General features: G+C 50.1%; 1 protein-coding gene across 1 annotated transcript in view; it reads left to right on the top strand.

Annotated features, from left to right (window-relative positions):
* Nucleotides 1–229: 229 nt before the first annotated feature.
* The window catches only part of TGFBI (transforming growth factor beta induced), a gene marked incomplete at its 3' end in the record, with an annotated part of 18,547 nt that continues 2,816 nt past the window's right edge, over nucleotides 230–15,960 (top strand). The window contains exons 1-11 of the mRNA XM_027896988.1: nucleotides 230–341; nucleotides 4,592–4,690; nucleotides 10,764–10,828; nucleotides 11,810–11,967; nucleotides 12,640–12,804; nucleotides 13,144–13,290; nucleotides 13,790–13,931; nucleotides 14,489–14,701; nucleotides 14,828–14,965; nucleotides 15,211–15,356; nucleotides 15,528–15,664. Coding sequence (XP_027752789.1) covers nucleotides 235–341; nucleotides 4,592–4,690; nucleotides 10,764–10,828; nucleotides 11,810–11,967; nucleotides 12,640–12,804; nucleotides 13,144–13,290; nucleotides 13,790–13,931; nucleotides 14,489–14,701; nucleotides 14,828–14,965; nucleotides 15,211–15,356; nucleotides 15,528–15,664 — 1,517 coding nt within the window. The remainder of the gene's footprint in view (nucleotides 342–4,591; nucleotides 4,691–10,763; nucleotides 10,829–11,809; nucleotides 11,968–12,639; nucleotides 12,805–13,143; nucleotides 13,291–13,789; nucleotides 13,932–14,488; nucleotides 14,702–14,827; nucleotides 14,966–15,210; nucleotides 15,357–15,527; nucleotides 15,665–15,960) is intronic.

Raw genomic sequence — 15,960 nt, 5'->3', positions numbered from 1 at the left:
GGATGCCCTCCCCGGGGGGCGGCCCCTCTCCCCTCCCTCTCCCCTCCCTCCCTCCCTCCCCTCCCGCCGGGCCGGGCCGGGCCGGGCCGGGCGGCTCCGCTCCCCCCGCGGGGCCGCTCCCGCTCCCGCCCCCGCTCCGCCGCCGCATTTAACGGGCCGTGCTGCCCCATCCCCGTCCCGTCCCGTCCCGGCCCATCCCATTCCATCCCATCCCATCCCCGGCCCGGCCCGGCCATGGCGCGGGTGCCGCTGCTGCTGCTGGCGCTCGGCCTCGCCGCCGCCGCCAAGTCCCCGTACCAGCAGGTCCTGCAGCACAGCCGGCTCCGCGGCCGCCAGCACGGGTAAGCGGGGAGGGAAAGGGGGGAAACACCTTTCTTTAATTTCTTTTCTTTTCCCAAATCTCGGCGGGAGCGGCCGCGCCGCGGGGGATGCGCTCGGTGCGGGCTCCGCCGCGGGGTCTTTGTGCGGGAGCGGAGGCGGTGCCGAGCCGGGGAGCCGCTGCTTTCCCTCGGGGAGCCGCTGCTTTCCCTCGGGGAACCCCTTCTTTCATCGCTTTCTCTTTCTCCCTCATCCTCCAGTAACTTTTTTCATTCTTCTTCCCGTAACTTTACTCCCTCCGATAACCTTCCCCCCTCTTTTCTATCACGATGCTTGGCATGGCAGATGTCACTTCAGACTCTTCAATGCTTCTTTATCAGTTGATCCTCGTTAGGGGAAAAGTGCTATAAAAATCCCTGGATTTCGCACCATCAAACGTTTTGTGGAAGGAATCCTTGTTGCTGTGAATTTATAGAAAAAGAAAGAAAATTGCTTTGATATGTCTGTGAAGTCAGCACCAGCTCCCTCTTTCACAGGAAACCCCAGTCAGTCTTGAAAGTTTCCTTGACAAATAAAATCACTTCTTTACTCATAAATAGTACAAGATAAGGCCTGTTGAAAAATGCATGTAGACCTGTCTTTGCTGGATACACAGTATTTCATGGAGTGAGTAGTTTGAGTCTTCATTGATAGGCAGAAAACTAACCCAATGTTAATAGTTGTTCCCACCAGTTTTTAAATTTTTTGGGGAATTAGGAAGGGTGAAAGGATGACAGACCTTTCAGCTGGCTTCCATCTCTCGTCATGGTGACAGTGATTGAGCTGAAGCTTCAGTTTAAATGGGTTGCTGGAAGCAGGGTCATGAAATGCTTTAAACGAAAAAAAAACAAACGAGGCTTAAATGTTGCAATTTGATACACTCTCTGGCAGGGATCCAGGTCAGAATTTATGACAAAGGAGGTGTTGTTTGTGTCTGATCAGGTACACAGTCCAACAGCCAAATTCTGAGCTGATGTAATTTGTAATAGCTCAATAAAGCCAGAATTACAGTGATTTATTGTACATATAAAGTGAGTCTTGTTCATTATCTCTATGTGGCTTGAAACTAAGCAAATACCCAGTTGTGCTGATAGCCCTGAGCCCAAGGTTTGCTCAGGCTGGCTGAGTTAGGGCAGTCCTGGTATAAATCAGTGCACTCATCTCTGCAGAGAGGAGCTTGTTGTGTTCCTCCCTGGACAATTAACAGAGGCACAGGGTAAGATGTGATTGAGGTCCGTGCTGGTGCCGGAGATCTTTGGAAGACACAGGGAATTGGTGTGCCAGGATTTCCATCTGTTACTGAGATAAACCCAGCTGGCCACAGCACTTTGCTCACCGGTCTTATTCTGATGGAGAGGGTGATTTACACCAAGCTAATTTTTGAACATGGGCTGGATTTTGAGCATTGATCGACGATGTGCCAAGGAGATACAGCAGCACAAAACCAGCCCAAAACATCTTGGATGTGAGGCACGCTGTGTTGCTTGCAGGAGGGAGCTCTGGAGGGATGTGCAACCAGGACTGCCACCCTTTGCTGTGAGCGTCCCCCCCCCACACCATCAATGCCCCTATTGAGCCCAGAGCGAGCTGGGAGGCAGAGCTTGGCCCTACAGCAGGAACTTGTACGTCTTAATTAACTTTTTAAAAAGTGAGCCAGCTCAAGTCAGCGAGAGGAGCTGAAAAGTACATAAGGAATGCTAGCACGTGAAGGTGGAAATGTGGGAGCGCTCTCCCCAAACCCACCCAGCCTCGTGGGCACTGCAGGATGCTGGGGATGTTCATGGCCACAGTCGTTGCAGGTAGCTGGGGGAGTATCGAGTCCTGCTCTTCTCAGCCTCTTCCCAGGGGCAGCCCCTGTCCCAGCAGCTCCCAGCTGCTGCTGCTGCCAAGTGGAAGGCTTTGGCTGAAGGGGAACAATAGGCAGTTTTATCCTGGAGTCAGCGTGGCTGGCTGGGAACGGCATGGCAGAGGTGATGAACTCCAACGAGGAGAGGGAAGAGTGTTGACAAATTCATTTGAAGCCAGACTGGGCAAAGCACCAGAACATGCAACGCAGGGAGCCGCTACTACAGCCTGCCTGCAGGAATCATTGATAGCACGGCCCTGAGGGGGGATTTTTTCCACACTGAGTTAAAACTGGGAAGAAGTTTTCCCCCATAAGTCAGGGAGGGAGCAGCAGCCCCACGGAGCTGCAGTCCCAGGCAGGGAGGAGGGAGCGAGGCGGTTCAGCGCTGTCCTGGAGGCACAAGGGTTTTCTTGGCAGGCAGCTCCTGGGGATACAGGGGAAGTGATCAAACAAGTCCTTCAGTAGCCAGGCTTGTCAAGATGAATATTAGAGGGATTGTCCACTGCCGTCAGCCAGACGCTGAAATCGAGGCAAGGTTTGGAATTTCCATGTAATTGGAACCACATTTCAGCCCGGCAGGGCTGGGTGGCCAAGGTGGGCTGAGTCAGAGCACAGACGTCCCTCTAAGCGATGATCTGGTGTGGAAGCTGCTGAGCCTGGGCCAGTTTGCACCAGCTGAAAGTTTGGCTTTGTGATTTCTAATTTTTTTTTTTTTTGTTTTGCCTCAATAGATTCTTGCTCCTTGCCCCCCTGCTTCATACGCTGAAAGGGAATGAAATGCTTTCAAATGTGGAAACAAAACTCCCACTGCTGGGCATGGCAGTAAGGAGGGCAAGGATGAGATGAGTCCCCCCCCAGGTCCCCCAGGCCCTCTGTGTGCCCTCGGGGCAGGACAGAGGTGCCAGGGCTGTTCGGGGTCGGATCTGCCCGGGCAGGACCCGCGGCGGCCGCACCAACAAAGGCTCATTGAAGGCAGGCCAGGCTCCCGCAGGGGCTGGCACTGCAGTCAGCCAGCACAGGGGAGACCCTCAGGTTAATTCATGCTAATGATGGGCAGGCTGGGATGCTGGGGAAAAGCGAGCAGGGCCGCTGGAGGACTCGGTGCTCGGGCTGCAAACTCTGCCTTTGTTATTTTTGGGGGGCAAGGGGCAGCGCCTCGGCCACGCTCAGCGTGAGACAGGCTGCTGTCTGTGCTCCTGAGCACATCAACAAGGCCTTCACAAGAGCATCTCCAGGCCCCATCCTGAGTTTCATTTGTGCAAGTGAAAACTCTGCCTCGGGTGGCACAGAGCATTTCTGACGTGCTGAGCGGATGATTTATGTGTTTCGCCTAATTATTTGTTTTCCCTCTGTCAGCTTGGCAGCCAGTGCTGCACGTACTTTTGGTGCTGCTGCTCCAACTGGGACATGGTGTTGGTGGGAACATGGCAGGAAATCCAGCCTTAGTTGGGCTCAGCTTGCTTGGGTGTCTGCTGCACCTCTGCTCAAACCCAAAGAGCACCGATGGCCTTGCAACCCAGATCCATAAATCACATCTTACTCTCTGATGTGTGTTGCCCAGTGGCCAGGGCTGCTGGCCACAAACCTCAGAGATGGTGAGCCAGGCAGAGCAGGGAAATGCTGTGCTGGCCAAACCAGCAGCAAGGAAACTCCCAGCTCCTGCTTGACCACATCTTTGCTCGCAGTGATACCACTTCTTAGAAAGCTGAAAGGCTGCAGTCAGCTCTCAGCGGGGTTAGTCACACGTGTAACACCAACCATCAGCTTTTCTGGGTCAGCAGGAGCTCTTGGGACCTCCTGGGCTGATACAGCCACTCTTGAGCTGTGCTGTCATACCTGGTGTGTAGAAACAGGGGAGGGCACTGCTCATTTTCCCCTCATTCAGCTCAGCATCCTTGGCCAGAATCTGCTGAGTCTCTCACACAGCTCAAGAACCCATTCTGGTTCTGGTGCAAATCTGTAGGCAGTTAAATATCTGTCCTTTTTTATGTTCTGAATGCTAAACTAATGGTTTCTTTTGGAAATATTTGAATTAGTGCATAACTTGCTCAGGTTTTAGCTGGAAGGTAGCTGTTCACTGTGGAAATACTTTTAACTTTATATTTTGGTGAGAGATGGAACGTGGGGGGAAAAAAACGTCAAGAATTTGCACTCAGTGAAGACAAAGATGCTGTGACAGAGTGAGGAGAGATCTCTTTTCCTTCCTCCTCCACTTCATGATGGTCATTACATGCTCGAATCAGGTTGACTTGCAGCTCTCAAACTTTCCTGCCTCGCAACCCCGGGCTTTTTGGGCGCTGTCGGGTGGGGCTGGCTCCGTGCTGGGGGTCAGCACTGACAGGAGGGAGGCTCACAGGCCCACCCTGTGCTCTGTCCCCCCCTCTGCAGCCCCAATGTGTGCGCGGTGCAGAAGCTGATCGGCACCAACAGGAAATACTTCACCAACTGCAAGCAGTGGTACCAGAGGAAGATCTGTGGGAAGTCGACGTAAGTACCCAAAGATCCCGTGGAGGTGGGTGCTGGGGTGGGGGGAGCAGCTGGTGTGGGGCGTCACGGCCCGTGGGGTGGGTTTCACGTGGTAAGAAACGTGGTTCAGCTTTTTGCTGCCTAAGAAGTATTTCTGTTTTTCTCCAAGGGATCCTAAAACACTTTGATGTTGAGAATGGAAAGTACCGTGTAAATACAAACCCTGATGGTCTGTTCTAATTGCATTTCTATATATATTTCTATAGCTCTCAGTGCTGTAATGAAGTGTGTAGCAGATGTTTTCTAGTACTTAGCCCTGTCCCTCTCCATGCTAGGCTCGGTGCTGCCTAGATTTAACAAATAAAAAAAGGAGGAAAAAAAAAACGCAACCCAGAGCTGATGGATATTGGAGAGAGCGTAAAATTCATCTCCATCTGTTTGCTTTGGAAGGGAAAACAGAAATAAGGGGTAAGAAGTGTCAGCTTTAGCCAGCACTCTCTGATGACTCCACCAGGAAAGTTAATCAGACTCGCAGGCCAATTCCACGTCTAAAATTGCAAACAATAATATTCAAGTAGCTGTTGCATAAAGGATCTGTGTAAGCAGCCTCGGGACATTCTTTTGAAAGATGCAGTCAGCAGATAATTAAGGCTATGCATGCTTGACTGTCTGCCAGGCTGGAGAGCAGGAGCTGAGAGTCTTTTTCCTTGCTATAGTCCAAAGTGGGCTTTGAGATATATTTGCTGATTGATACTCCAGCAGGGACCACCACAACACCCAGGACTGGTGCAGAGATGCCCTGAGCAGCCCTGGCCTTGGGGATCAGAGCTGTGGGCCACGTCTGGTCCTGCATCTGCAGGGTCAAGAACAGACAGCAGAAAATCATCTCATGTGTTTCCGTTGTGGTCCAGTGTAAATTGCAATTAGACCTACAGGAACATGTTATTCTTTACTGCAGATTTTGGTTGCCATCATCAGTTTAGCTGTGATGCCTGGGATTCATTGAGATTCATTTCAGATGCCTCCAAACCAGGACTTGTCACTGTTCAGAGCTTTTGGCCTTTCATTTTACTTTCCTGAAAGGGAAAATTCTGTACTTCAGGAGGATGCACTGCTGGATGTACCATGTATCGTGGCTTGCCTTGTGCCCAATTGTCTTTACAGCAGAAAAAAGAGAACAAAATAGAGAGGCAAAATTGTAAGATCCCCTTCCCCTTGATTCTCCAAACTCAGCAAAGCTGGGAAGGCTTAACTTGGGTGCTCAGAGTTCAGGCTGTCACCTTGGCTGAACGATGGCGCTTTTTTTGACAGAAAATGGATAAGGTCGTGGCATGGCAATGTGGTATCATCACTGCCTCTCCTGATAACAGAGTAGCCTAGCCTGTCTCCAAAGAAAACATGGCTCAGCTGTGGATGTGGGCCAGCTTTGCTGCTCTCAGCACTGATGGGCAAAGCGCTCCAGCCACGGATTTCTTCAGCTCTAGAGCAAATGAGAAACTAATCTCGTGTAGCCCAAGTGTGCAGCTGTGCTTGGCAGAGAACAAGCTCGTCCACTTATCTCCAGAAGGAGATGAAACCACTGGCATCTGGCAGCATTTTATGATTGCATGTGAGGAGGTGGGGTAACCTCTCCTGCCTCCTTTTCTCTGCTTTTACCCGAGTGATGCATCACTGAGAGAAAAGCACACGGAGCATTAACCTGCCTGTTAACCTGTGAGATAATCTTTCCACTACCCACAGAATCCTCTCACTACTCCTTGCTTTGCATCATCTCCACAATGGGTGTTATTGTCTTCTCTCCTCCTGGTCATTCTTGAGCCTGGGCCCTGCTTTTCCCTTCAGCAGTGCTGGTGCAGAACAAAAGACACGTGCCTTGACTCAGACTTTCCAGAGGACCCTGGGATGGCTCTGATTACACAAGTTTGCTGGTGATGGCTCCCGCTGGACGTGGTGAGCCTGGCGTATGGAAGCAATCAGGAGTCTTTTGGGCTGTAAAGGACATGGTGCATGCTGCTGCAGCACTCCAAATCCTGCACCAGGGTCAGGGCCCTCATGCTCAGGGCCTCAGCCCCCACCAGAGTAGGTGGGCACAGCTGATGCTGTCTGGCACGAACCCTCGAAACAGGCCCACTGTGTAGGACTGAGCTGGTCCATGAGAGGTCTGGGGAATACCACATGCCTTCAAATCCCAGGAAAAGTCAGGGTTTGGCATGTTTGCCAGCATAACTGGGTGGATCCAGCCTTTGCTGGAGATCCGCAGTCAGCAGCTCGTGCTTGGTCCTCCTGTTGGGCAGAGGGATCTGCTCCATCAGCCCTGGGGAGGTGGTGGAGCTGGATAAGTGCGGCCATTTCTCTCCTCCTCCTCTTCCTAAAAGGTTTTTCCCACCTGTGAGGACAGCAGTCCTGGGGTAGGAGACACCTGGCCCATCTCACCAGCTTCCCATCTGACCTGGCTGTTGTCCTCCCTGTTTGCTCAGAGGGTCAGTGGTGCCGCAAGTTCTGTGTGTGCAGCAGGTGCAAAAAGACCTGGCTCTAGGAAGGTTGTTTTGGCTGCTTTGCTTTCTTTTCTTTCCCTTCTCTGAGCACTGTTTCAAACAGGTAGTGGGGAGGGAGGTCAGTGAGGGACCAGGTACTGCTGAGAATCAAAGCTCCACGGGGGTGGAGTGCTGGAAATCTCAACTCATGCATCAGAAGAAGACTCCTACCTCTTTATCTGCCTTTTCTTTTTTTTTTTTCCTTTTTCTCTTTGTTTTTCTCCTCTTTGCTGAAGTGTTGGCTCACACAGTTAAGGAGAAATTAGATAGAGGATTTATGTACAGGTTTTATCACTGCTGATGAAGTGAGACAAGACAGTTGGCAAGAAATCTGACACTGCTTTGATTTTAATGAGCACTGAAACAAGATTGTTTTGGTAATTAGGTAATTTTCCACTGCTGGTGATTCCAAACTCAAAGAAACAGTTTATTTAGAGTATATTCTCATCTTTATGCCTGTGTGTTTTATATTTTTGTACCTCTCTTATGCACTGGACTCGTTCTTACAGAAGTGGGCTTGCACTGGAACACATCCCCACGCACTTTTTTGTCTTGAGAATGAAAAGACAACTTATAAATTTTGGGTTTGATTATTTTTTGAGGAATAAACCATTAATAAGTTCCTTTCTTTTTTTTTTCCCTTTAAAATTAACTTTCCTTTTCATGTCCGATGCACTTTCCTCATTTCAAGAAAAAAATTACTCTTTGGCACTTCTTTTACAAAAACAAAACATATGGGCTTTATTACAGGAAATTATTATGAATGGATCTTTATTCACTAATATATGCCTCAGCTTATTTTTATTACCTTGAAAAATGCACTCAAAAATTTCAACTTCAGCTCCTAAGAATGCAAGAGCAGTGAAAGAATGACTAATAAAAAACCAGGGAGCTTGCTTCTGCAGGCAGACACAGGTAGACAGTTCAGAAATGCGGTGTCCCAAAACCAGAGGCTGAAAAATCTGCAGATTTGACTTGGAGTTACTCAAGGAGGAGGTCAGGAAATCGTGGTCAGAAGTGCTGCAGGGCAGGTGACAACTGCTCTTTGTGTGAGGGCAGGGCTGATGAACCCACAGCTAGGTCCCGGTGTAGTGGTTTGTAGCCACTGAGCAGACACCAGAAACTGGGATGGACTAGGCAATTCCAAAGGCTTTTGTGCAGAAATCACTGCGTGGGGCTGGTGTTGAGGAGAACTGCTCCTCCCTGGGCAGCAGAGAGTGGCTCTGATCCAGCTGGAGGAGGATGAGCAAGAAAGGCAGCCTTTGTCCCACGGGGATGTGGGGTCAGGCAGCACTGGGATGCAGAGACACCTTCAGCCACAGCTGTGCTGCTCCTCCCTGGGGGCTGGAGGTGGCAGCAGCACCAGCTGGAGGGTGCCCTGTGCCCACCCCAGTGACCCCTGGAGCGATGCCTTCGGGTGGGCTGGGTGGGCTTGTGCTCCCACCGAGTCCACGGGCCACGGGAGGCCAAATTCCTGAAGCTGTGTTTTACAACCCTCACCTCTGGCTCCTTGCAGCTGCCATCCCTTGGCTGAGCACCTCCATGGTCCCCTGGCCCTTTGCAGCAGTTTTCTGGTGCTCAGGATGGTGGCAGGACATGCTGGAGCTGATGCTGAGGGTCACCTTCAGTGGGCAAGAGTGCTGGAGGTGCCACAAACCCACTGAAAAGCAGTCACAGAATCACAGAAGGGTTTGGGCAGGGTTTGGGACCTGACCCACCATCCCCTTGCCATGGGCAGGGATGCCTTCCACTAGACCAGCTCCCTCCATCCCTTCCCAGTGCCCTCCCCTCCTGGCAGGAGCCTGGGGGCTGGGGCAGCCCTGAGCTGCTGTGCAGCAACATCCTGCCCCTTCAGTGCAGCTCATTAATCTCCAATTGCTCTATAAATAAGGCTTTTAAAACACATGTCAGCACTTGGGAGTTATTTATGCTGAACTTTGGAATGATTTCTCTTTAATCAGCTCCTCATCTTTGATTACAGGCCTGAACCAAGGGAACTGTCTAGACTGGATTTAGTTTCTAGGGTGAAATAAAGAAAAATTGGAGGTAGGGGAGGGAAGTGGTGGGGGGAGAAAGTGTGTGTTTCCAATGAACACGAGACAGGGGGGCTGGGGAAAGCAGAGCAGCAGGGTGTTAAGATCTCCAGTAGTCAAAGGAAGGGATTGCTTTAGGCAGGCTCTTTCCCACATGGAATATATAATGTCTAGACAATCAGTCTGGGTTTGCTTTGTAATTCTCTTAGGAAACCGTGACACAGAATTTATTTGCTTCTGTCACAGCAAAGCAGGTATTTGTTTCACTTTCTGGCTCTTAATTACCCTGAAGAATTCCCTCTTAAACCCCAGGCATTTCCACTGTTTGTTAACAGTGTTAAAATGATGACAAATATCTGAGGCCGGAGGGTTTTCCTTTCTCTCTGGGCGGGTGTGCTGAGCCTGGGTGATACAGCATCCTCCTTGTCTCAAATCCAACTTGGGAGCACAGAGGAAATGCTTGTCTTTGGGAGGAACACCTATTCCCTCACTCTCTCAGCCCATCAATCAGGTGGCCTTGCTCCTTTCACACCAAGCACGGAGCAAGAGGTGAAAGAATCCCCTGTGAAAAATAAACTGGCGACTTCTGGATTGATTTTTTTTTTCCCTTTTCTTTTTTTTTTTTTTCTTTTCCCTGTTAATATCAAGCCATATTCCCTCAAACTATGAGAATCAGATGGCTTTTGTTTCCCGTTGAGCTGCAGATGGTGGATGCAGTTTTCAGGCAGCTCTTCCTCATTTTAGGATCTGCAAATCAGCAAGGAAGCCTTGAGTCCCCAGGGTGGTGTCTGTGACCCCTTTGGTTTTACTGGGGGAAAATGTTTAGTCAGAGCAGCACTTTGGTGCCAGCCAGAAGGAAATGCTGCCCTGAGGGCACTCAGGTGGCTGTAATTGTGCTGTGGTACTCCCTGGAGTGCATATTTGGATGCCACAACTGGTGAAGTTTCTCCCTGCAGGGCTTTTCCCAAGCCCTTGTGCCAAGTTCACGCACCCCAAAACCGGGGCTGTCCTTTCCCTCCAGGTCTGTCCCGTGGATTTTGCCATAAGCAAGCAAATCATTTCTGGTGGTGGACAAGAACAGGGTGAAATGAGGGGGAAAGGCTTGGTTTGGTCAAGCAGCCACGCTGGAGTTGCCCAAGCAGTGATGAGATGTGACAGCAGCAGTGAGCCGAGGAGATCCCCAAATCCCACGGGAAACGTGCCCAGATGAGCCAGCACTGGCAGCCTTGCACAGGTTATCTCCTGGCACCGAGGGATCACTTTCCATCCACTGTTTGTACAAAGCCTCCTGGAAAGTGTGGTTTTGGAAAGGAATTGTGTGTCTGCTTTTGTTCCGTGGAGGCATTGGCAACATGCAGCCCAGGAGGAGATAAAAACTGTGGTTTGCCTTTGGTTCAAGTCTGTGTTTCTAATGAAGAGTCTGCTTGGAAGCAGCCCCAAAATCTGGCTGGCCCCAGAACTGCAGCAAGCAGAGGAAAAGCGGTGAGACACTGTTGGTTAATCTGCTGTATCCATCTCTTATTCCAGAGTCATCAGCTACGAGTGCTGCCCTGGATATGAAAAGGTTCCTGGAGAAAAAGGCTGCCCAGCTGGTAAAAATATGTTTGACATTTCTCAGACTCCTTAAAATTACACAGCTGCCTAGTAAAGGGAAATGTTAGAAAATTGCTCAAAGTGGATTTGATTTTTGCAATTTGGGCACAATATTGCCGTGAACAAACCCAAAATGGACTCAGAACAGCGGCCAGATCAGCTCCAAAGCTTGCTAAATGTTCCAGACAACTTAGAACCTTGGATATAATTAAACTTAATCAAGCATGGGAGGGCCATAGGGAGCTACTTATTCCAGTGAGTAAAATAGCTGTGCTGGAAATGCAATGCAAAGGAATGACAGAATAACAGTCATCTCTGCCAATCTCTGCTCCTTTTTAGTTTTCATTTTCATAGAATTTTAGAGTGGTTTGGTTTGGAAAGAAGCCTTAAAGATAATCATGTTCCAAACCCACTGCCATGGGCAGGGACACCTTCCACCAGACCAGGTTGCTCCAAGCCCCGTCCAACCTGGCCTTGGACATTTTGGCAAGCGTGGGGTTGGCAAAATTGCACTTAGGAGAAAATTAAGCTGGGGGATGGGAGGGAGTTAACTGGGTTTATTGAAGAAAGCCATATTCTGCTTTTGCCTTCTGAACACTTCCCTCCCCAGAAGCTGGATGCTGCCCAGTTAGCCACGTGGGCTGGTGCAGATGGGCCAGCAGTGCCCCACCCCAAATCCCAGAAGCCTGAATGCAAACAAGGATTGGGTCAAAGCAATCAATACCTTTGTGTGCCTCAAATCCCATCTGTATAAATGCAGGGCAAGTCCATTCAAACCTGCAGAGATGCAGTAGGTCCTGGATTACCCTGCTGGAACTGAGGGTGAAGCTGCCAGGCTGTGATTATTTATCGTCTCGCTGATGAGCAGACACCAGTCACTGATGTGCTTCGCTGCCCTGAGTGTTCTACCCAGCAGCTGTCCTTTAATTCAGCCAGAGGGAGGGATGATGTGTTGGAAACATAACTCTCTCTTCTTTCAGCCCTGCCTCTTTCCAACATCTATGAGACCCTGGGGGTGGTTGGTTCTGCCACCACACAGCTCTACTCCGACCGCTCCAACCTGAGGCCAGAAATCGAAGGACCTGGAAGTTTTACGATTTTTGCTCCCAGCAACGAGGCCTGGGCATCACTGTCTGCTGTAAGATGTTATTCCTCTGCTTTCCCCTCTTCCTCTGGCCCTCTGTAACAGGGACCCAGCTCTGTAAGGGGTCTGGATCCAGCCCCATCTGGCAGAACAGGCACAGTCCTGATAGAGGAAGGACTCTGCATTTCCAAGATGGGTATCACTCTACTGGTCCAGCAGCTCCAGAGATTTGATTTTGAAGGATTCCAGCACTGGAGAGATGTGGACTTTGCCACTCTGATTGTTCTTAGTCTGTTCAAAAAGCCAGTCCCAACTGGAGCCTCAGTGACTCCCACATCAGCGTGTCCCATGCTCAGTTACAGATAAATTTCCTTTTACATTCATTCTGATCTTCTCACTCTGTGTCTTGTGATGTTTCCACTGCTGTCCTGCTGGTGCTCCCATCCCAGTGGAGCATCCCTGTGAGCAAGGGAGTCACGACTGTACAACCCCCTCTATGTCCCGTGCCAGAGCTGTTAGCTGCACTTTTAAGGCAAAAGATAAAGATCTGTGAAAGTTGAGCTCTTAATTTGCACAGAGGGTGTAAGGCTGAATGCATCACTTCATGCAAACACCCCTCCACCCTCCACTTTGGAAGCACCCTGGGTGCAGCCAGACCTCCTGGCCCTCTCTGACCACTGGCTAACTGCACTCAGGACTGAAAAGTTTATTTTCCCGATTTTTCAGGAAACCCTGGATTCCTTGGTCAGCAACGTCAACATTGAGCTGCTCAACGCCCTGCGCTACCACATGGTGGACAAACGGGTCCTGACGGACGACCTGAAACACGGGACAACCCTCAGCTCCATGTACCAGAACCTGCCCATCCAGATTCACCACTACCCCAACGGGGTAAGGCGTTCACAGGGTCACAGAGTGGGGCAGCCTAGGAGGGACCACAGGGGACCGTTTGCTCAAGTGTTGGTTCTTGCTTATTTTCTCAGTCCTGATGATTGGGGGTGGACAAAACCACTCCTGATTTTCAGAGCTCTTTTAACACGAAATGTTTCAAACACTCTTGGTAGAACATTCCTGCTCTTTCCGTGTTTTCTCAGGAAACCACATTTCTGCCCTTGCTGATTCGGTATTAAAGTACTCGCTGTGCTTGAAATGGAAATGCAGAAGCACAAGGGGCTGCTTTACCTTCTTGTCTCGGTGCACATAACACCCCCTGGCTCTTTCCCTCTGTAGATTGTGACTGTGAACTGTGCCCGGCTGCTCAAAGCCGACCATCACGCCACCAACGGGGTGGTTCATGTCATCGACAAGGTCATCGCTACCACCACGAACACCATCCAGCAGATCATTGAGACTGAGGACAGCCTGGAAACCCTTCGGGTGAGTCAACCCACGGCTGCTCCAGGGCTTCTGGAAGATGTTCAGTCTTGGCCTTAGGAGACATTAACTGTCCCAACTTGATGTGCGCCAATTTATTCGCCTTGGTATTTGTCAAGTTAAGGAATAACTCAAAGTGCACGGGGGATTTTCAGTTAGCTAGCTGGGGGGTTCTGATCTGAAATATTCCCTGGAATTACTGTGACCCTTTCCAGGCATATCAGGGTATTTGAACCAGCTCTCAGTCTTGCCAAAAAAAAAAGAAAAAAAAAAAAAAAAAAAGGCTCTTGTAATCAAATTTCCGGAACACGAGAGAACCATGGGGCTGGGTCAAATTTATAAAGAGACCAAAGTGCTGAAAGAAGCTATTCAGGATTTTTTTTTTTTCTGAAATTTTGAAGTACTCAGAAAGTTTCTGGCCCTCAGTATGTGCCTGGACAAAGCTTCTGACCTTTGTTCTCCGTCTGAATGTGTTTTACCCTCTCTCCTTGTTTCTCCCAAGGCTGCTGTGGCTGCATCCGACCTCAACAGCCTGCTGGAGAGTGAAGGCCAGTACACACTCCTGGCTCCAACCAATGAAGCCTTTGAGAAGATCCCACGAGAAACACTCAACAGGATCCTGGGGGACCCAGAAGCCCTGAGGGGTGAGTGCTTGTTTGCTGAGTCCACTGAGAGGCCTGAAGAGTGGTTTTGAGTTCTTCTAAATTCCTTCTCAAGGACCTCTGAACAGCTCCTTGATACACTCTGACAACAGCTGCAGTAAATAGATGTGACAGACTCCACCTTTTCTGACCAGACAGCCCAGACCTCTTTGGTTGTGGACGTGGCAGGGAGAGTGGCACCCAGATATGGATGGGGGAGCTGCAGCAGTCCCTTTTCTGAGTTTTCTTTTAGCACTCCTTGGTGATGGTGGTTTCTACTGACCCAGCAGGATGCAAGAAAACCAGTATCTAATCAGTGTAACTTCCCCTGACAAATGAGTCAAATACCAACACGCAGCCTTTTGAAGTTGGCAAAGTTGTTAAAAATTACTTTTTTTAGGCACTTGACTCCACAGGCTGCTGAACAAAAATATCACATTTTAAAGTGGCTTCATTTCATGGAGTGGAGGCCCATGCTGTACACCACGAACGGGATCCCTCAAAGCTGCAGTCCCACAGCTGAGTTTTGCAGCTCACTGAGACACTTCCCTCTCCCACAGACCTGCTGAACCACCACATCCTGAAGTCAGCCATGTGTGCTGAGGCCATCATCGCCGGCCTGACCATGGAGACCCTGGAAGGCACCACCCTGGACGTGGGCTGCAGTGGGGAGGAGCTGACCCTCAACGGGAAGCCCATCATTGCCAACAAGGACATCCTGGCAACCAACGGCGTCGTGCACTTCGTCAACGAGCTGCTGATCCCAGACTCAGGTACTGGGGCCTCTCTGCATCCCTCTTCCCGCTGCTTTTCTTTTGTCTCTTCTGCCAAGGAAATCCTGGGTTTAGAGGGCGGATTGCCCTCAATGCCAGGTTGCTATGTGTTGCTTTTCTTTTCAGCTAAGACTCTGTTTGAGTTGGCACAAGAATCTGAGGTTTCCAAGTCGACAGAGTTTTTCAGACAAGCTGGTCTCAGTTCTCATCTAACTGGCAGTGAGCGAGTGACCCTCCTTGCCCCAGTGAACGATGTGTTCAAAGGTAAGCCAGGGATTAAATCCCTTTCTTCCATCAGTTTGGGCCACAGACCTCCTTCAAACAGTCTTCAGCCAAGTTTCAGTGCACAAGGGTGCAAAGCCTCTCCCAAATGCCTCAGCCACAGGCAGCGGCCTCTAGCTTTACAATTTAAAACTGATGTGGGTAATACTCTGTATTTGAGTGTTTTTTTGGTGTCTCAGTGGTAATTTTAAGTGAATCACTGGTTCTTTCCATACCCTTTGCTGCAGATGGACTCCCAGTTATCGACAGCAACATGAGGAACTTGCTTCTGAACCACATTGTTAAAGACCAGCTCTCCTCTAAGTACCTGTACCATGGACAGAAGCTGCAGACTCTGGGGGACAAGGAGCTGAGGGTGTTTGTGTATCGCAATGTGAGTGCTCCCAGTGTGTGTGCTCTGTGTGCCTGAGTGCTGAGGGGTGTTCTGATCTTACAGCTGCCACATAAAAAGTGTAAATGAGCATCATGGGAAGTACAAAAACTCCCTCTTTGGAAGCAAATGCTAATAATGTGGGTTTTTTTCCCCCTGTCATTGTGTCTGCAGAACCTTTGCATCGAAAATGCCTGCATTGCTGCCCATGACAAGAGGGGAAGGTTTGGGACCCTGTTTAGCGTGGACAAGATGCTGACCCCACCAACTGGCTCAGTGATGGATGTTCTCAAGGCAGACCATCGCTTCAGGTGACCTTTCTGCTCTTCCCAAGTGCTAGTTAGGAGAGGAAGAACTGCCAGAGCAGTTTCTATTTTAACACAGAAAGAGCATCCAAAACCATGGTCTCCCTAAATTATAGGGAGTGAAACTTGAAATAACCCTCAATGAATTGTGAGCCAAGAGTGTGTGGTTCCCTCAGTACAGTAAGAAGCTGGCTCTGGATCCCCCTCTGCCCATCAGAGCCCCTGTGGCCAGACCTCTCTGTCTCCCCACTCCCATTTGGCCCCCAGGCAGTCAGCATTCCCAGGTTGCTTTGCCATTTCTC

The sequence above is a fragment of the Empidonax traillii genome, unplaced genomic scaffold, assembly GCF_003031625.1.
Source record: "Empidonax traillii isolate 1590-97213 ecotype Southwest subspecies unplaced genomic scaffold, ASM303162v1 scaffold523:size469459, whole genome shotgun sequence".
Taxonomy (NCBI): Eukaryota; Metazoa; Chordata; class Aves; order Passeriformes; family Tyrannidae; genus Empidonax; species Empidonax traillii.
This window is presented reverse-complemented; position numbering and strand designations above follow the sequence as displayed.